General features: G+C 41.9%; 1 protein-coding gene across 2 annotated transcripts in view; it reads left to right on the top strand.

Annotated features, from left to right (window-relative positions):
• The first annotated feature begins 11,798 nt into the window (after positions 1-11,798).
• Positions 11,799-22,036, top strand: part of LOC110085956 (ADP-ribosyl cyclase/cyclic ADP-ribose hydrolase 1) — a 50,352-nt gene continuing 40,114 nt past the window's right edge. For both annotated transcript variants that reach the window (XR_012087568.2, XM_020806580.3), the window contains exon 1: positions 11,799-12,616. Coding sequence is in view for 1 of the 2 variants with exons in the window: in XM_020806580.3 (XP_020662239.1) it covers positions 12,378-12,616 (239 nt within the window). In the remaining variant the exon portion in view is untranslated. The remainder of the gene's footprint in view (positions 12,617-22,036) is intronic.

The raw sequence follows: 22,036 nt of genomic DNA, 5'->3' as shown, positions 1-22,036 counted from the left end.
GACATGTCTGCTGCGCACTTAGGGGTGAACAAAACACAGCAGAGAATCACACAGAATTTTTACTGGCCTGACATAGGGAAGCAGATCAGGGAGTTCTGTAAACAATGTGATGTGTGTCAAAGGCAGGGGAATAGCCGCGACAGGACCAAAGCAAAGTTGTGCCCTTTGCCTGTGATTGACACTCCGTTCAAATGCATAGGGGTGGATATTGTGGGACCTTTGCCCAAGGCCACAAAGAGGGGAAACAGGTTCATTCTCACCATTGTGGACCATGCCACGAGGTACCCTGAAGCCATACCCTTGACTAACATTGAAACTAACACAGTGGCAGATGCCTTGGTGGGGTATATGTCCAGGATGGGATTCGCCTCAGAAATAATCACAGATTTGGGCGCATCGTTCACATCGAAGCTCATGAAACGCTTATGGCAAATCTGTGGAATTAAGCACAAGGAAACCACTGCCTATCACCCTGAAAGTAATGGGTTAACTGAGAAGTTCAATGGGACTCTAATGCGCATGATTAGGGCTTACTTGGCAGAGAATCCAAACAATTGGGACCAGAAGCTGCAATCCCTTTTGTTTGCTTATCGATCAGTGCCACAAGCCAGTACCGGGTTCAGTCCGTTTGAACTTTTATTTGGGAGAAGGGTGAAAGGGCCCCTTGATTTGATCAAACAAAATTGGGAGCAGATCACCCAGGATGACCCACAAGACGTTGTGACATACATAGACTCTTTAAGGAATGACCTAAAGAGAAACCTAGAGCTGGCAGCAGAGACCCTGCAAGCTCAAAAGGTCAGAAAGAAAGCTTGGGATGACCAGGAAGGCAGGGAGAGGCGCTTTAACCCAGGGGAGGGAGTGCTTTGGCCTAGGCCCTGCAAAGAGAACAAACTGCAGCTGGGTAGCCCGGAGGTGAAATGCTTGGGTCACATAGTGGGGGGAGGAGTGATGGAACCCCTCGAGGCCAAGATAGAGGCAGTTCGTGATTGGCCCAGACCCAACACCAAGAAAAAAGTCAAATCATTTCTTGGGTTGGTGGGCTACTACAGAGGGTTCATCCCGAGGTTTAGCGAGATTGCGGCTCCGCTGACCGATCTGACGAGGAAGAAGACTGATGACCGCATCCCGTGGACCAGCGACTGTGAGGAGGCGTTCCAGAGGTTGAAGGGGGCCCTCATCAACTATCCAGTGCTGCGTGCTCCAGACTTCGACCGGGAGTTCATCATCTACACCGATGCGTCTAACAGCGGGGTAGGAGCAGTTCTTTGCCAGGAGGATGAAAATGGTGACCAGCATCCAGTGTCCTACCTGAGTGGGAAACTCCAGAAAGGTGAGAGACATTTGGCAACCGTGGAAAAGGAGTGCCTGGCCATAGTCTACGCGATCCAGAAGGCCAAGCCTTACATCTGGGGAAGACATTTTATTCTGTGCACTGACCATTCACCACTGCAATGGTTAAAGACAATGAAAACCCACAATAGTAAACTTATGAGGTGGGCTTTAAATCTGCAAGACTATGACTTTGAAGTGAAGGTGGTCAGAGGGTCAGTGAACTGTGTTGCTGACGCCTTGTCAAGAAGACCTGAAGAATGAAGACGGCGAAAGAAACATGGACTATGTATATATTTTGATGACAAAGAGTCAAATGTGTCTGTTTATTAAACATGTTGGTTTGTATGAATAAAGGTAACTTGATGTATTGTTAATGGTAAATGTTCAAATGCCTAATAGAGTGTAAGTATAAGTAAGTATGGTATTGTATGTTATTATATAACTGTTTTTGTTTGTTTTGGGTCCAGGTTGTTTTTTGGTGAAAAGCACCTTAGCTTTCCCCCTACAAAACAACTTATAAAGAGGGGAGGTGTTACATACAGCACTGATGTTACCTGTCTGTCATGGGTTTGGAGGGAAAGTTCCATCCTATGGGGAGTGGAAGGCGGGACATCAGGAGGAGGGGCTGTACTGTATATATATGTGAAGCCTGTGTGGAGAAGTTAGCAGAGCTGGAGGAAAAAGCTGAGAGAAGAAGCTTGAGTGGGAGTCTGTGTGTCAGACAGGGTACTACTGTGTGTCAGTCAGTACCAACCTGATAGGTTCAGGTGTCTGTATGGTTAGCCAGAACTGATAGGTTCAGGGTCTGTGCTTCAAGTTAAGTGTTCTGTGTGAACCAAACTGTGTGTATGTATGATTGAGACTAAGCCACGTTACTGTATCTTATTCACCTGATCATTTTATTTTCCCTGTGTGTTATTTAATAAACCTTGTTCTTTTATTTGTTAAAAATCCATCCCTGGTCTGTGTGACTTCTTATAGGGAATGGTTGGTGGCAGCTTAGTGAAACTGTGGCATATCCCAGTAGGTCTGGGTTTGTCACACATCTTTCTTTGGTGTCAGTTCTAGAAGGTGTTGTAAATCTTCATAGAATTGTTCAATTTCAGTCTCCTCAGCAATGCTGGTTGGTGCATAAACTTGGATTATTGTGATGTTGAAAGGTCTGCCTTGGATTCTTATTGACATCATTCTATCATTTTTGAGATTGTATCCCATTACAGCTTTTCCCACTCTTTTGTTGACTATGAAGGCTACTCCATTCCTTCTACGGGATTCCTGCCCACAATAGTAGATATGATAATCATCTGAGCTGAATTCGCCCATTCCTGTCCATTTTAGTTCGCTGATGCCCAGGATGTCGATGTTTATTCTTGCCATCTCCTGTTTGACAACTTCCAGCTTCCCAACATTCATAGATCTTACATTCCAGGTTCCTATGCAGTATTTTTCTTTGCAGCATTGGACTTTCCTTTCACTTCCAGGCACGTCCACAGCTGAGCGTCCTTTCGGCTTTGGCCCAACCACTTCATTAGCTCTGGAGCTACTTGTACTTGTCCTCTGCTCTTCCTCAGTATCATATTGGACGCATTCCAACCTGAGGGACCCATCTTCCAGCGTCATATCTTTTGGCCTTTTGTTTCTGATCATGGGCATTCTTGGCAAAGATACTGGAGTGGCATTGCCATTTCCTACTCCAGGTGGATTGCATTTAGTCGGAACTCTCCACTATGTCCTGTCCCTCTTGGGTGTCCCTGCACGGCATAGCCCATAGCTTCTCTGAGTTACTCAAGCCCCTTTGCCACGACAAAGAGCAATCCATGAACGTAGTGGGATTATATTGGTTTAAAATTATTAAACACTCACAAACATGCTGAGTTCTTCAAGTCACAGTATCTGAGAAAGTATGAGATCTGAAGTCCAAAATATGTGTAAAAACCCAAGAACCAGAATTATTCTCTGAAATAGAGTCCCCCCCCCTTGGCGGGATCCTTTGCATTTAACAAAGAGTAACAGGCTGCTGTGAGTAAACAAGAGCTGATATAAACAAAGGGAGTCAGCCATCTCAGCAGATCACTGGTGAAATTCCAGTTTGGCCAGCCACCCAAGGACCACCCCATTCAAAACCAACTAATGAGAGAACTAGATATGCTGCCTTGAGCTCGGTGGAGAAAATTTAGGCTACAAATATCTCAGACAAATAAGCCTATGCATAGAAGCAGCTGGCTGGATAGCTCAGTGAGTCAGGTATCTGACTGCAGAGCCAGATGTTGGGAATTAAGTTCCCCACTGGGCCTCTCAGGGCAAGAACCAGTATGCAAGAAGATTGACTGTTTGGATATTATAGACTTACGAACACTTTAATAGGGAGTACATCATTTTGAACATTAAAGATGCTGTACTAAAAACTCACAGGTAGTAAGGATGGCTGAGAAGGTGGTAGTTTTTCTATCAAGATTATCTACCAGATGCTGCACAAAGGCTTCTGATCTCTCCTAGGAAATTGAATGTTGAATTTCCTCTCCAAGAAATTTCCTGGGATCCATATGTGACGGCTGCGATGACATCACCTGCCTATCAATGTTATGCTGGAGCTCAACTGCCTATAGCAGGGCAGGAGGTGGGACTCCAGGAGGTGGAGCTATGTATATAAGGGGGGAGTGGATGATGTGTGAGAGATTAGCTAGGATGAGAAGATAGAGTTTGAGTTAGGGCATGTATGTTAGGAAGTACTGTGTTAGATAAGGTCTGAGTGATAGAGTGACTGAAGGGATTCTTTATTTTATTGATTGACATATTCTGTTCTTATAGTGATTTACCTTATATTAAGTTGTACTAATAAATGATAATTTTTATTTTTAAAATCCATACCTTTGTCTGAAGAGTCAGATATATGTGTGTGATTGGTGGCAGCGTGTTAAGAGAAAGAAAGTGTAAAGTGGTGTCCCCTCTGTGACGTATGAGGAGGCGGCCACACCATATTATAATACATAAGCTAAAGAAATGTGGAGAATAAGTAGACGAGAGAATAAGGGAGAGGAAATATGAAATAAAGTATTTCACTGTAAAGGCAGGTAATGAAGTTTTCAGAAATGGTTGCAGCTAGTACCATCTTTCCCAAGCTCAAAATAAGGACAACCAGAAGAAGTAAAATTATGGATGAGATTGGTATTCTAGTAAGGCTATTCATGAATGCATCTAAGTTTGATTTCAGGATAACATCACCTTAATAGTTAAGGATCTCTCCAATTTAAAAATAAACTAATTAGATTTTTTAGCTCATTAAAAATGAGTGAAATTAGCAGTTTTCAGAGAAGTAGCCCTGTTTGTCTATTTTGAGGGGATGGGCCGGCGCGCGCGAAGGGCGCTTTCGCGCCGTTGAGCCCCGCGCTTGGTTTGCTCCCTCGGCTCCGGAGATGACGCGGGCAACCTAGGGCCTCGCGATGGTTGGGGCGAGAGCCCTGCTTATTTAAACGATTGGCGTGCGCAGCCCGGGCCTCTTTCGTTTCTGGCAGCAGAGGAGAGAGCAGCGCTGGAGCTTAGGTTTGGGGGAGTGGTAGCTTTGAGCTCCCTCCCCGAAGGTTGAAGGGTTGTGAGAGCGGGGTGGTGTGTGAATGTGCGAGTCTGTGTGAGAGTGCGAGTGTGTAAGGTGGGGAAGAAAGAGGAGGTGACGGGTGGTGATTTCGGGTGTTGCCCCCCCCTCCCCGGGTGGTTTTTTCGTCGATTAGGATCGGCTGTTCGCCCCTCCGTTGCTGCGAGGGTGACGGGGGGAGCCGATCTGATAAGGGTGAGAGGTGGTTTTTGTGGTGCCGGGGCTGGGCCAGTCCCGAGGGGGGTGCCGCGCGGCTGCGGATTGCTCTGGGGCCTCCAGCCCATCAGCTGATCGGCGGGTTTCATCCCGCTGGGGTTGGCGGCGGTTTTGCGGCATCAGGAGAGTCCGGGGTTTGGCGGCCTGGAGGTGGAAGGCCGGGGACAGCCCCCGCGCGGCGAAGTATCTGGGGAAGGTGGACTGGGAGGACACGGCTTGGTCCCAGGGTGGTAGGGGGACTGGAGGGAGCCTGGCCACCCTGTCCCTTTATCACCGCCCACCCCCACCCCCCCGCTTGAGGGTAGGAAGAGCAGTAGGAGCAGGGAAGCCTGCACAGAACAATTTTTTGGCCTTTTCTCTGGGAGGTGGTGTGTGCGAAGTTCACTGCGCTCCTGGTAGTAGTTTGGAAAGGGTCTGTTTCTCTATAAGAAGGGTTAGTTAGGCAAGGTTTCGCTTTAGGGAAGGAAGGAGGGTTTTGTGCTTGGAGGCCATTTTGTGCCTTGGTAAGAGCCGCATGGTGTTTACGGCGGCCATTTTGGGTGTAAGTTTCGCTTTCAATGCCTAAGGGCAAAGGTTGATTGTTTAGAATAGGAAGGAGGTAAAGGAACACATGCTTAGATAATTAAAAATTAGAGGAGTAAATTCAGATAAATAATAATAGAATACCTGGAGCGGGTATTTAGAATAAATAAATAGAGAAATAAAATAAAAAATAAAGAAAAAATAATAATAATAATAATAATAAAAATAAAAAATAAAAATAAAAATAAAAGTACAAATAAAATAATAATAATAATAAAAATAATAATAGGAGGATAAGGAGAGAAGGGCAGAGGACGAATTTATTATGTAATTAGTGAACTAGCTTAGCGACAGTGATTCCAAGGGAAGTGGATAAGCACAGGCAGGATTGTGAGAGCGGCCGGTGGGGTTTGGTTGAGTGATAGTGAGGAATTGGTCAGCATTTCCTGGTTGGTAGGGGCCGGGTGAACGGTAATAATGCCGCCAAAGAAAGGGGGTGGCAATAAAAAAGGAAAGAGTAGGGCTAAGAAGCGGGCTGTGCCTCAATTGTCCCCGCCTCAGTCGTCGTCTGATGAGGAATCATGGGCTATGCTGAAGGAATTGCAGGCAAAAATAGCGAGTTTAGAGGCCAGGAATTCTGAGGGGCAGGGGCCTGGGGGCAATGAGGTTACACCACGTCGGTCTGTTAGGGAGACACGGGAACGCCGTAGGGCGGAGATAAGAGCTATGACTATGGAGCTAATGAAGCGTTTTGATGCACTTGATCCTGAGCAGGGGCGGCATCCTGAGGGGCTGGAGATGGAACAGGATTTGGACACGACGCCGGTCGGGGCTGGCAGGCAAAAACGATGGACTGAGGCGCCAGGTGCTCAGGATCCAGGAGAAGGAACGTCTTATGAGCAGGACCCTCTGGAGGAGCTTCCCTACAGCGGGGGAAGGGCCGTTGATGCTTCAGGTGATTCTAATAGGATTACGGGTGAGTACGAGGCCTCACGCAATACAAGTAGTCAGGCTACACAATGGCCGTGGATGGGGGGCCCACAACAGTCGGGTGTACCACTAAACACCCCTGCGACACCGGGTATGTCATGGCCGGGCAGTTTCTGGCCCCCCATGGGGCCGCAGTGGTTTGGATGGGGTATGCCTATGCAGCCTCCTTTACATAATACACCAGCTGACGAAGGTAAGAGAGGAGTTGTACAACAGCATCCATCAGTGCCGAACACTGGGTACAACACGGTCCCAATAGCATCTATGCCGTACTCGGATTACAGTACGCCTCTGGGTGACCATTTGACGCCCGCGGTTAAGGAGCGGATTTGGAGAGGCGATTTCATTGATTTTTATGATCTCCTTAACCGGGAATTTGAAGTCAAAGAAATCGATAAGGACGATGAGAAGTTAAAAGAAAAGCATAGGCGTAAAAGGCCGGACAGGAATTGGAACAATTGGGTCACGGGCTTCACCATATATGCAGGTGTGTTGGTTAAGATGCAGCCTTGGAAGGCTTCGGCATTGTTTCAGTACTTTGATATTATGCGAAGAGCGAAGGCGGAGTTTGAGGGCCAGGCTTGGTCGCGTTATGATGAGGCGTTTAGGATGCGAAGTGCGATTAGACCGGAGTTGCGCTGGGACGAGACACACCCGGGTCTCTGGTTGCAGCATATGTCACCAGCTAAAACAAACCTGGGCGATAGATTTGATTGCGGGCACTTGAATATAAAGTACTCGAGTGGTGCCGGTGCCCGCCAGGGGGCGGGGCAGGCGGTTCAACCCCGCCTGCCTTGCTTTGAATTTAATAATAAAGGATCCTGCAATAAATCTCAATGCAGGTTCCGTCATGAGTGTATTGGATGTGGGGGAAGACACCCACGAAGCAACTGTTTTAGAGCAGGGGGACAGCGTCAGAATAAGACAGGGGGAACGCAGAGGAAACCTGATGGCGGGGGCGGGGCTCCGGGAAAGGGGGCCCACGCCAATCAGAGTTGAGGTATTACAGGAGGGTTTGGCGGCTTATCCCAGTAGGGAGGACGCAGCGTATTTGTACTTAGGTTTTAAGTTTGGGTTTAGGATTCCTGCAGCGGGGGTTAGGAAGGCATTTCTGGTGAAAAACCTGAAGTCTTTGCAGGGTTTGGAGGCGGTGGCGAAGGAGAAAATTAGTAAGGAGGTTAAAGAAGGTAGAGTGCTGGGTCCGTTTAGGGAGCCACCCTTAATTAACTTAAGAGTGTCGCCATTGGGGATCGTGCCCAAGAAGACGCCGGGAGAGTTTAGGCTGATACACCATTTATCCTTCCCAGAGGGGGAGTCGGTAAATGACGCTATCCCAGAGGAGTTATGCTCGGTCCGTTATACGTCATTTGACGAGGCGGTGAAAATGATTAGGGATTGTGGGTTGGGTGCTGAACTAGCTAAGGCGGATGTGAAATCGGCTTTTCGGATTCTTCCGGTGCATCCGGAAGATTTTAGTTTGCTAGGATTTCATTTTCAAGGGCACTATTATGTGGATAGAGCCCTACCTATGGGGTGTTCAGTTTCCTGTGCAACTTTTGAGAAGTTCAGCACGTTTATTGAATGGTGGATTAGGCAGAGGGCTGGATGTAATGACACAGCTCATTATCTGGATGATTTTCTGTTCTGTGGTAGGGCGAACTCTGGGAGGTGTCAAAGATTGTTGGATACGTTTCGGGAATTGGCGGGTGAGTTAGGTTTACCGTTAGCAGAGGAAAAGACAGAAGGGCCAGCTACAAGATTGACGTTTTTGGGGATAGAGGTAGACACGGTTTGGCAGACTTTTAGATTGCCCCAGGACAAACTGTCAAATATTAGGAGGATGATGGCGAGTTTACGGCAGAAAAAGAAGGTAACTCTGAAAGAGCTGCAGGAGGCAGTTGGCCATTTGAATTTTGCTTGTAAAGTGATAGCCCCTGGGAGAGCCTTTGTAAGGCGGCTTTGCAGCGCCATGTCTGGACTGCGAAGGCCGTTTCACAAGGCTAGAGTTACAAAAGGGATGCGGGAGGATCTTAGGGTTTGGGAGCAGTTTTTTGATCAGTTTAATGGTGTTTCGTTTTGGAGGTCGGAAATCAGGCTAAGGGCGGAAGTCCAAGTACACTCGGACGCGGCTGGTGCCCTGGGGTTCGGTATTTATTACCGAGGTAGATGGTGCGCAGGAACCTGGCCGGAAGAGTGGCATAGGTGGGGTATCACTAGGGATTTGACATTTTTAGAGTTTTTCCCGATTGTGGGAGCCCTTTGGCTCTGGGCTGAGGAATGGTCCAATACGGTTGTTCATTTTTGGTGTGATAATCAGGCAGTGGTATATATTGTCAACAACTTGACATCTAGATCAGATAGGGTTATGAATTTGGTTAGGGCATTCACGTTAAGGGCATTGAGATTCAATATCGTGGTACATGCCCGTCATGTTCCGGGCGTCGATAACAGGATAGCTGATGCTCTTTCGCGTCAACAGATCCACCGTTTCCGGGAATTGGCACCGGAAGCCAAGGATCTGCCAGAGGCTCTTCCGGCAGAGGTATGGCGGATTGGCGGGATGAAGCGACAAGAGCGATAGGTATGGCATTGGCCCCGAGAACATATAGAAAATATAGAGCGATAGGTCTCGAGTTCTCAGAATTTAGGGAGTTAAGACAATTAGGCCAGTTATGGCCTGCACCGGTGGAACATATTCAGCAGTTTATCGTTGAATTGCACTGGAGGGGTTTGACGCCAGGCACCATAAGAGGCAAGCTGGCGGCTTTGAGTTTTTATGCTAAGGCAAATGGTATTAGAGATGCATCAAGTGATTTTAGAATTAGAAAGATGATCGAAGGATGGTCAAGGGAAAGGGGAAAGAGGAAGGACGATAGGATTCCCATATCTCCGGCACTGCTGGGTCGGCTCTGTGAGTGTTGGGGAGTGATTTGTAAGGACAAGTACGAGGAGTCGCTTTTTCGGGCAGCTGCTTTGCTGGCCTTTTTTGGGGCCATGCGAATCAGCGAGCTTGTAGCATTGGGCAAGAAGGATGTTTCTCGGAGAGCTTTGCAGCTGGAGGACGTGACGGTATGGGATGGCCAGGTTAGGGTTAGGTTGAGAAGCTCCAAAACGGACCAGTATGGGAATGGGAGTATGGTTATTTTGGGCCAGTGCAGTTTCGTTAGCATATGTCCGGTAAGAGCGATTAGGGAATTTGGGATACTGCGGGGGACAGATAGGGGCTATTTCTTTCAACACAAGGATGGCACACCACTCACCAAGTACCAATTTTGGTCATTAACTGACATGGCGCTGAAAAATATAGGGATTGAAAATATGAGGTTTGGTACACATTCATTTCGAATAGGGGCTGCGTCAATGGCGGCCGCATTGGGTTACGATGCTGGGAAAATTAAAAGATTGGGTCGATGGTCTTCTAAATGCTTTCGGAAATATATCAGGCAACTACCTAACGTGTAGGCAGATGTTGTTCTTGTTTTTCAGATGGCGAGATGCTGGAGGTCCGGAAGAACATCTGGATTGTCGGCCATAGTTACGTATTTTGGGCCGCTCGTTATGCGGCATCTTCCCACTGGGGAAGTGATTTAGGGCTTGGCGCCCGTGCATCCATTTGTTGGAAGGGCATGCGTGGCATGCAATGGGTACAATTTGCCAGAGTGGCCGCTTTTGGTAATGCACCTCCGGACATCTTGGTGGTCCATTTGGGGGGCAATGATTTGCCCCGATTGCCTGGAAAGGCTTTGATATTGGATATTTTAAGGGACCTGTGCAGACTACACGCATTATACCCAGCCATGCGGATAGTTTGGTCATCAATCATACCGCGATTAATGTGGCGTGGGGCGCGTGATATGTTTAAGGTTACTAAGGCTAGTCGCCGGGTCAATAAGGAGATTTGTAGAGGCGTCAGCAAATGCGGCCTCGGGTCTGTGATTGATCATCACAGAATTCAAGTATCCAATGCGGATCATTTTCGTAAGGATGGTGTCCACCTGTCCGAAGCAGGTTTGGACATATTTTTGGAGGATATTAGAGGGGGCCTGCTGGCGGAGCTTGGCGTTCCTGGTGGGCACATGGGACATAGCCAAGGCTAGTCCTCATGTTTTGGCGGGTAGTGCGGGAATAACAGATTGTCACGGTGTCTCCCTTTGGTAATTTGCATAAAATAAACGGCGCTACAGTCCTGACGGCACTGAGGATCGTGCGGTCACAGGGCCGAAGGTGACTGAGACGCTTGACCACTTACGGACCAAAAGGTTATCAAATGCGATGGCTGGAGGTCCGGGGGGTTAGTGAAGGCCTTATAGGTTCCTCCTGTCGTGGGACAGCGGGAACCTGGGGTCTGGGACTCGCCCATTGACTTATAAGGAAGGATTTGGCGTTATTTCCCCGCACTACCGCAGGCCCCCTCAAGTTTGGTGTTGGATAATCTAAGTTGGTTAATAAAGTGTGGCCCAGATTTAAATCCAATAATGGTTGTCTCGCGTCTTCATTTCGGGGCTTGGGGAGCAAGCAGGATGGCAGAACCAAAATGTATTGTGTAAGACTAATAGATTTGTTTGAGTGTGAGCTTTTGTAAATTTTGAAATCTGCTTCTTCATTCGCAGGGAATATAATACCTGAGCCACAGATTTGAAATTAAGTATGTTAACCACTTTTGACTAACTTCCTCATTTCTGGAAAAAGCTGTGTAGGCACAGCTTTTTCCAGAAATGAGGAAGTTATATATATGAATGTGACAAGCCTATTTGTGAATACATGTCATAAACGTTCGCTCATTAAGGAGCTCTCATTGACTGTGGCATCCTGTGTTTTGCTGCAACATGGTATGTGCAGTGGCACTCATTTCTGAAATGGGTCCTCTGTTACCAAGGGAAATTATCCTGATAATTACCAAAAAGTGTAGAGACACAAATTGTCGTAAATCGTCTTTAAGATACCACAAGAAATTAGCATTGAGAACAATAGACATTGACAATTATTAGAAATTATTTTTTTACTTGTCTTGTTAGCAAAGGTGTGTGTTTTAAGGAGAATTCAAACTATCCATGGAATTTTATCCACGAAAGCTTGCAATTTGTTTAATTTTGAGTCATGCCCAGTCTTATATTTGTGTGATCTTGGAGACCAGATGACCTTTTCTTCTTTCTCTATTTTTCCTGATTACTTTAATCAATATGTTTGCAGTGGAGGTTCTTCTTAAATGCAGACACTGTGGGTTTGTATAGTGCCACGAAAAGGTGAAATATGAAACAAATACTGTATGAAACAAATGTGGTTTTGAAGGTACAGAGGATTCTTTGCTATCTAGTTTAAATAGTCTTCATTTTACATTTTAAAATGACCCTTCTAGTTTTTTTTCAAAGGGGGGAAATGAATCTCCTCCCTGTCAGTTACCCAAGACTTCAGGGAAGATAAAAATATAGGCTAGTTAAAAACAGGAAAGACTGGTCCCTATTTTAGCAGTCTGCATCTACTCGGACAGATAACTGTGAATGTGATAATCTTCCAGTGGACTGAGTTAATTTCATGCTATCCAATAGAAATGCACTACAGGCCCCTCTGTTTCTTTGCTGTTAAGTGAGTCAGTGATTGTCCAGAGAGAAACAAAAAAAAAAGGCGGAGGAACAGGAACAGTGTGTGACTTTAGAAGCCTATTTTTCTTTAGTGGTGGGGGAAGAAAGGCAGCAGCTCTTGCTGCTTTTCAGAAACTTCCACCAAGATGTCATTTCCAAATAGCTCTTCCAGGACCCGAAAACACAAATTGATATTGTCTGGGGTTGTGGTTCCTTTAGTTATACTACTTGTTATTGTGTTGCTTGTTGTGTTGATACCAGGAAGGAAAAAGAGTCCCACTTCAGAGGGTCTGGAGTGGAAAGGCAAAGGGACCGATGAATACTTCCATGAAATCATCCTGGGGAGATGTTACAACTATATTGCTACAATAAACTCTGAGCTCAGGTGAGTACTAAGAATGCACTAATTAAAAAATTAAAAAATTAAAGTAGGATGCAGGCTGGAAGGAATTGTAAATGACTATGAACATCAGTAGCTGAACTGGGTTGCAGGTATCTACAACATTTTTAACTTTATTATTATTTATTGCGACCATAGGTCAGCCAGGTCAGACACACAAAACTAAAATGAAATAACAGATCATATAGTATTTACAAGCAATATAAAGCAGACTAAAATTCAAATTGCAATTAAGTGCAAGTTTATAATCTGATTATTCCAGTGTGTATCATTTGTTTTCCACTGGAGAGAATTTTGCAACCTTAGCTATAATTTAATTTTTGGAATCAGAGAGGAAAAAAGAAATGTAAAATGTATTGGATCTACCTGGGTAATGTTTTAAAACTGGAGAAATAAGTAGTGCAGTAGAACAGGACATATTCCAGTTTCCATCATACCAGATTGTCAAGGGCAAACATGTTGCTCATAAGGAATATGTATATTCCTTCTAGAATGGCTAAAGGCAGAGAAGTGAAATAAGTCAGGGTGAAAGCTCTCCTGTGTCTCACAAATTTTAATTTGCAAAAGTAATCTGCTGGGATGAAGATCTTGCTGTGATTCCCAGCTACTAATATGAGGCCCACACTTTATTAAGTTGGGGGCCTATAGCCCAGATCCACTTCCTACTGGTCTCTTTGGCATTAAATTACAGATGTAACAAAGCTGAGGGGGATAATTCATATAACAATTTCTCTTCCATTGCTCTTGTCCAGCCTGAGATATGGTTGTGTATTAGAATCAGAGGTGCTAAACCAATAGGATTATGTTTTAATTTCATCCAAAGATTGATTATTTGAAGTCACAGATTTGCTTCAAGTGGGGAGTCATTCTAATCTGAGTAGGACAGAAGGAATATAGCATGGCACACCAAATACAGTTCTCAGGAATTTAGACTATACTGCCTCAAGGGGGTAGAAGTCTTTATGTATGCATAGGCCTGAACTACAGGTATATAGAAGTTGGGCCTTGGAAGACTTTTAGGTTGCAGGTATCTGTGTCATATGGGGTGAGATAAGAAGCTGATTTTTCAGCCAAATTCCTTTTTAGAAATAATAAAAAGCCATCTTGAAAACTAGTGAAACAATCCTTGTATTGGGCTGACATATGTTCACATTTCGTACATGAATATGATTTTCTTTGGCTTGTCAACCTTTTTCTTGAACCAAGGACCATTATCTACATTTTCAAAAGAAATGTAACTTTTTCTTGTATAGTGTGTGTGTGTGTGTGTGTGTGTGGACTCTGTATGTTGATTTGGTTTATTATGTCTATGTGAAAGCTCACTAACGATCTGAAGCAAGAATTTTAAATGAAGTGTAGAAAAGGAATGTGTAAGATTGTCTAAGTGCACACGTGATCAAATGAGGGCAGAGATGTTATTAAAAATAATAGAACTACAAAAATTTCTAAGTATTCAAAGAGGTAGAAAAAGCTTGTATAATCGCGTAGTCATCCATTCAACAACCACACAAGGTGTTATCTCCATATTGCAGATGGTGGAGAGGTCTAATGAAGAAAAATTCTTAGTTGGTGATTTCATCAAGTAATTTTCATGATAAAATTCAAATCGTCCAGCTAGTGATAATTTTTGGAAATTAAAGATTTCCACCCAATCCAGCAACCCCCAATGGTATCACATAATTAATAAGATCCCAAGCTATCCTCAGAAGTTTGGCTGGAGGATCAGGAATTTGTCATCAGTCTTACTCACCACAAGCTACTTTACTGGATTTCAGCTAACAAGTTCATTGTATCCTACTCTCATATGAGTACACACAGGACAGCAGCCTTGAATCAGAATCCCATGTGATTCAGAATTAAGATCAACTAAGTTGAATGGCGTTTAATTTTAACATTGCAGCTTTAGATCCAGCCTGGGAGATAATTATTGAAATATCTAAGTAAATTGAATAATATGTGGCCATTTGAGCAGGGAATTGGCTAGATGGTTCAGTGAATTAGGTATCTGACTTCAGAGCCAGAATTCAATTCCTCGCTGTGTCACCCAAGAGAAGAGCCAGCCTGTGTAGTAAACTGTGTAGTAAACTGTGCCTCCAGAAAAATGCAATGGTAACTAACTTCTGAGTATTCTATACCGAGAAAACCCTGGAAAAGGGGAACCATTGATCAGCATTTACTTGATGGCACAAAATTATTATTATTATTATTATTATTATTATTATTATTATTATTATTATTATTATTATTATTATTATTATTATTATTATTATTTTGGAGTGGGGCCTAGAATTACAAAGAAATGTGCTAATTTGTAACTATTTATTGCCTCAACATTTTTTTCAAAAACTAGATAAGCAATAGTATTGAATGTGTTGCAAAAGCTTTCAATGAACCTGATAAATGTGTTGTAATGCTTCTACCAAGACGTGAGTACTCAAAAGACACGTCATACAAGAAAAGTTTGACATTTCTTTTGTAAAGTCATAGAATCATATCCCTGACAAATGGTCATCTAACCTTTCTTTAAGAGAAGGTACTGTAGTTATTCCATTGTCAAACAGTTCTTACTGTCTTATAATCTGAATCCATTAAGTAGAGTCCTACCTTCTTGAGCGGTAGAAAACAAGGTTTCTCTGTATTTCACATGTGGAAGAAAGATCAGTGCTCTGTATTTCTGTTAGAGGCTTAATGTTGAGCCATCTCATGTTTGTGAGGAAAACACAAAATCAGCAGAAAGAAAAGTTACCCACTTCTGGTCAGCGAATTCTGTTAATGGTTTAGATATCTGACTACATAGCAAGAGTTTGGGAGTTCAGTTGCCCCCGGCACCCCCAGAAGGGAATGATAAACCACTTTTGAGTATTCTCTATCTGGAAAAGCCTGAAAAGGGTTTCCATAAGTCAGAATTGACTTGATGGCACATTATGATGATTATTTTAAACTGTTAAAGGTATTTCTCGTTTATGTTACTTTATATATTTTTCATAACTTTGTATACTCGTAAGTCCATAATATTTGGGCTCTTGCTATAGTCCTTTGGATACTTACTGGGGATTTTTGATGTAGAAAGACTTCTGTGTCACATCGTGTTTTGAAACATTTAGTTGTGCCTTTTTCCTGAAGCAAGCTGAGAGAGCCACCAGGGTGTAATCACATGATCAGGGTCCTCTGTCTGTATGCTATCACAGAAGATAAGATTTGAAGATGTCTCTTCATGAAGGAATCTCTGATAAGTTTCTTCCAAGAAATCTTAATAGGTGGGTTGTTTTGAAATACAAGCTAAATTTTGTAACATTTCCATTGCAGATTTTTGTGACTTAATTTTATTAGCATTGCCTAAGGGGCACCCAATCAGAATTGTCCAAGTCTTCATGGCCCTAATCTATATTACTCTGACTCGCCCATAATAAAGAGAAATATTATCTCACATAATCTGCAATCACAAGTAGAGCTAAGATTAATTTCTTTCAAGCAGATGGTGTCTTAGAAGATATTTGTTAAAAATAGAAAGTCTTATTTTCAGAAATATGTCAAAACTACATTTGTGTAGTTTTAATTTTTAATAGACATTTGGGTCTTTGTGATGTGTTGCTAAGAGAACTGATCATATCATATTATTTTATTGATTTGACTATATGCTTGACTATAAGCATATCTGACTATATGCTTATCTTTTGTCATCACAATGGTTCCTTTAAATTTCATTGCTCCAACGTTCTGCTGTTGTTCAAACAATGAAATTGACATCAAAGATTTCTCAGTGATCTGTGATCCTCAGGATTATTAGTGATGGGACCTTATGAATATCTGTCAAATCCTACATGTCATATTTTAGCTTTTGCTTTACCCAGGAAAAGAAATAAAGAAACCAAGAACTGACAAAATTAGATAGTTACAGAACATCTTGAACACATTTTTATTCTGAGGTACACAAGATATAAAGAGGGACAGTTTCAGGTTATAACAATATCAAAACATTTAGAATCCAACCATCAACTACTTCAGAGACCCCAAAATATATACTGCATAAAATAAAATTTAGGAAATTACTAATATTTAATGGAGTTCTGCGGAATGATCTAGGTTCTTTTACTGGTAATATTAACAGAGTCTGAAACAGGTGATGAACTTATAATTTGAAACAGCTAGCACTTCCAAATATTAGAGAGTTAGTAAATTTGAACTTTACTCAGGTTTAAGGCAAATTGTTAATAGCCTTAGGCAAGGATTAATTTCAGTATTGGCTCAGTGATAGACCACATGCTTTCCATGAAAAGGATTCCAGCTTCCATATCTGATGTATCTTGGGACAGGGGTGAAGTGAGGTTATGTGTCACCAATACAGAACTGATTATAGCGACCCTAACATGGTTTTTGAGTTGAGTGAGATATTTATGGAGATATTTTACCAGTTCCACCCTCTCACCCCTGAGTGAGTTTCCATGTCTGAGCAGGGATTCAGACTCAAGACCTCTTCCAACTCAATTATTCTATGATTCTATAGGTCACAGCAAGTTAAGGAAACCTGAGGAGATCCTTATTATTTTTGATCTTGTATCTTCTTGAGTTTAAGCTGAATTGCACCTAGTCATTTCCAGCAGAGACAACAGATACTTGCAGTATGATATCTAGTATCTAGAGTAGACTTTGGTCTAGATGGGCGGGGTATAAATAATAAGTATTCATTGTAAACATCTAGCATTTCTCACTACATATATGGTAAAAGTCTTTATTGTAAAATCTTGAATGTCACTTTGTTTGTAATGTGAAATTTATATATATATATATATATATATATATATATATATATATATATATATATATATATATATATATATATATATATATATATATATATATATATATATATATATATATATAATTGCTACTCTCCTTTGTGTCTCATTAAAATATATATATATATATATAATTGCTACTCTCCTTTGTGTCACATTAAAATGTGCATTGAATGTTTCCAGTCTGTTGCCTGTTGTTTTGTTTTCCATGTTCGTTGGCATGTTCTTGTTAGTATTGTGATAGATTTGGGTTTGTAGCCTGAAAGAGTTCTACGGATATATCAGTTACTCTTGATGAATTATTTTTTCCAACTTGTTTCAAAGCAGCCTTCATTTCAGTTTCTTAAATTGAAAGTTCATCAAGTGCTCTTCTTCAAAGGATTTTGTCATCCTTGCACCTCTTCCATATAGTTCTTTAGTATATTGTTACCAGTTTTATTTTACCTTGATAAAATATTTCCCAGGTGATATTTTAGCTTCTATAAACTTAATTTAAATTTTGCTTTGATTTCTTGTATCTTAAGGAAGAGTTCTCTTATTTTTTCTCCTTTTCAATCCTTACTATTTATTTTACTGTAATAAATCTCTTTGTTGCTATATTTAAGTTACTGAAAAGATGCATTTAGGATTCTGATGGTATTTCTGTCACTTGTTACTTTTGCTTCTCATCTGTGATAGAATCATAGAATGATTTAGTTGGAAGGTGCTCTAACAGTTAAGAAGTTTTTTCTGATTTTCACCTGAAATCTGGCTTTTTGTAATTTGAGCCCATTATTATGTATCCCACACTCTGGGATGATTGAAAACATACCTTGCCACTCCTCTGTTTGATTATCTTCAAAATATTTAGTCTTTCCTCACAGGGCTTGATTTCCAGTTGCCTGTTGCCCTTTTCAGAATGTGTTCCAGTTTGCTGGCATCCTTCTTAAAGTGCAGTATCCAGAACTGCACATGGTACTCAAGATGAGGACAAACAGTGGAAAACTAATACTTAATGGGAGTTGGATACTATACTTCTGTTATTGTAGCTTAAAACAGCATTTTTTGCAGGAACATTGCACTATTGACTCATATTCAGCTTTTGATCTACAACAGACCTGGACAAAGTGCGGCCTGCTGGCCACATACAGCCCACGAGCCACTCCTGTCCGGCCCACTGGTCGTTGCTTCAGTCCTAAAAAAGTTTAGGGAGTTAACTATGTCAGCCTTGTAGTTCGTTCACCGCAGGGCCTCACCCAATTGGGCCTATTTCTACCGACAAATTGGGGGCCTATTTTTAAGTTGGTTTGGTCTCCAAACACAGATCAGATTTTTCATGTGGCCCCTTGTAGAAATAAATTGCCCACCCCGATCTACAACAATTCCAAGATCCTTCTGTCTCTTAATATTACTGAGCCCAGTACCCCCCCATCTTGTAACTGTGCATATGTTTTTTTCCTCCTCGGTGTAAATCTTTGCACTTATTTATCCCTGTTAAATTTAATTCTGTTATTTTTAGCCCAGTGCTTGACTATATCTTGATTAATTTTTGTCCATATCTTCCAAAGTATTTATTAGCTATTCCACCCAATTTTGTGTCATCAGCAAATTTGATAACTATTCCCTACACTCACTCTTCCAAGTCATTAATAAAAAGGTTGAAGAGCATCAGGCCCAGGACTAATCCTTGTGGTACCCCACTTGTTACCTTATTCTAGTTTGAGAAGGAATACTCTGAGTACGATTCTGTAAGCAGTGGTATATCCACTTGATATCTCTATGCAGTCTATACTAATTTAGCTTGCCAATCAGAATATCATAGAATCATCATAGGGTTGGAAGGGTCCTTGGAGGTTTTCTACTCCAAACCCCTGCCCAGGGCAGGAGACCTCATTCCATCCTGGAAAGATGACGGTCCAATATTTTCTTGAAAACCTTCAGCAATGGGGCACCCACAACATCTGGAGGCAAGCTGTTCTACTGCTTAATGCTTCTCACAGTCGGGAAATTCCTCCTTATTTCCTGACGAGTTTCCACCCATTGGGGAATGTTGTCAAGATGTATTACTTCCACATCATTCCCACCCTGATTGAAAAATAATATAATATTAGTCTGGAAGGATTTGTTTTTGACAAATCCATGTTGGCTCCTGGTTTTTACTGCATTGTTTTCAAGGTGCTTCCAAAGTGAGGCTTTATGATCTGCTCCAGAATTTTCCCCAGGATTGATACTGTATCAGGTTGATTGGTCTGTTTTTCCCGGGTTCCCCCTTTTTGCCCTTTTTGATGACAAGGATAACATTAGTTGTACTGCAGTCATCTGGCACTTCATCCATTCTCCATGGTTTCAAGAAAACAATAGACAGTGGTTCTGAGAGTTCTGCAATTTTGTCCCCTCCATTTGTACTTCACATTTGCTTTGAGGGGTCATAGCCTGTCTTTTGGGAAAAGACTGAGCTAAAATAGAAATTGAGGTCTGGAGTGATTTTACCAGTACCACACCCCCAATGAGTTGGGATTTGATTCCAGGCCTCCAGTGCCCTAGTCCATGACTCTATCCACTATACCACACTGGGTATCCTCTTATCAGCCATTAACTGTTTAAAAGTTTAATCCGTCACCATAAATTAGTCATCCAGTCTGCAATTTCTGTCATGGGGTTGAGTTTAACTGTACACATCCCATGGCCTCGTTTGTAAATGTGCTTGTTCACCCTCCCTTACTCTTTTTTTTTACCAAGTTGATAGTTCTTGAGATCTTGAAAGCTTACACAGTTTTTCTGCAAACTGTTCAGTCCCACTTACTATAGATTTTGGTTATTTTCATGGAGCAGCATTGTTACCTTTCCTTTTTCACTGTAACAATGATTTTTATTTTCCTGATTAACTGACACCACATGGAGTTTTCACAGCATATTCCCCCCAGTTACAAGACAAAGCAAAAATTAATACTGATTTTATCTTCCATGTTTTTAAACTAGAAATAGGTTTAAAAAAAAACAGGCCCTGCATAGAATACATGAGTCTTACAGATTTCAGCTTTACCATTCTTAATTTGAACATGACCTGAAATCAAGTGTGCTCTAAACCAAAGCAGACCGATTAAATCAACAGGATTTGCACAAATAGCGATTCATCATTCAGTAATTGATTCATCTACTTTAGTTAAGACAAAAAACTGGATTTAGGCCCATATATTTATTTGGTAAGGCATGATTCTGGGCATATAACTATAAAATGTAGATTACATTGAATGGACAAAAAGTAGAAATGTAAGATTATCTACTGCATAGTGAAAGGCTCTATGCTCACAATAGTTTGGGAATGGCACACTATATTACCTTACTATTGCAATCATCAGAGGAGAATGGAAACATTTGGGCTGCTTACTAGAGTTTCTGATTTACATTTCCACTTCACATGAAAACCTTATATTTTGGGCAAATGAAAATAAAGAGTATATAGTAATTAAAACCAATTTCCAAAATAAAAAAAATCATGGCAATGGAAGAGCAAGGAAAAAAGAGCTTTTAGAACAAGTACAACATGTGTTGTAAGACCAGTGGGAAGAAAAGAGGCTTCTAATAATTAAATTATGTCCTTATTATAGGAGTCTTTTGTCTTTGTGGAAATCTAAAAAATCCAGTCTCATCACTGAGATAAATGGGAAGAAATTCAAGATAATCCTAATTTCTGGGAAGCAAAGAGACAAGGTGGAAGAATTTAAACAAAATGTGATATCTGAGTGAGAGCTATTTTAAGAATTACCTTACTCTGTCAATTGAAGAGAGCTGCTTTAACTTGTTTTTTCTTGTTTCTGTTCCTTGGTTGCTGACTAAGAAAATGATGGATCTAAGCATCTTCACATTCCTTTTACGCTGTTTACAAAGTCATTCCAGCAACCATTTCAGGAAAATAACAACTTCCCCCTCTTGATGGGGCTGCTGGCGCAAACATATTTCTAATACACATTTCTAAAAAATAATAGAAATAGAAAAGGTCAAAAGCACCATCCACCATGGAGTGCAGTTTCTCCACCCCTCCGTCCCAAAACTGGCTCTGCCAGGCTGCAGAAACCATGGACCTTAATTAACATAACCCCCAGCAAGACAATGGGAGGACCATGATTGCTGTTTATTTGCATCTCAACAAGAACCGGTTCTGGTAATCACAGCAATATTAACTCAAATTTACATAGATATCTTCCTCCTGGACACTCCACACTCTGAGCACCTGGACAGGTAAGGTGAACCAGTTCCTCTATGCTAATGAGCTTCCTGAATTGCTTTGCTTTTTATTTTTTTATATAAATGTAATTAGATATGGTAGTCCTATTTCGCTATTCATGCATTGATTTCAGCAAAAGACCACACAGAAAAATATCTTGTTAAAATGGGATATTTTAATAACCAGTACACTTCAAACTTGAAACTGCATTTTTGTTTGAAACTCATAATTAATCCCGTCATTCTCCAGCAACATATCACAGGGTTCTATGCACTTCTTTCGGTCCTTCTTTCTCTGCCTTGCTTTATTTGAATTCCAGGAAAGATCAGTACATCCTACTTCTGAGTGATTCAAAGACAGTGTTTGTGAAGAGGAAAATACTTCTTTGTTTTAGTTTTTGACCTT

This window comes from Pogona vitticeps, chromosome 5 (assembly GCF_051106095.1).
Source record: "Pogona vitticeps strain Pit_001003342236 chromosome 5, PviZW2.1, whole genome shotgun sequence".
Classification (NCBI taxonomy): domain Eukaryota; kingdom Metazoa; phylum Chordata; class Lepidosauria; order Squamata; family Agamidae; genus Pogona; species Pogona vitticeps.
Note: the sequence above shows the minus strand (reverse complement) of the source record. Positions and strands in the feature narration are given on the sequence as shown.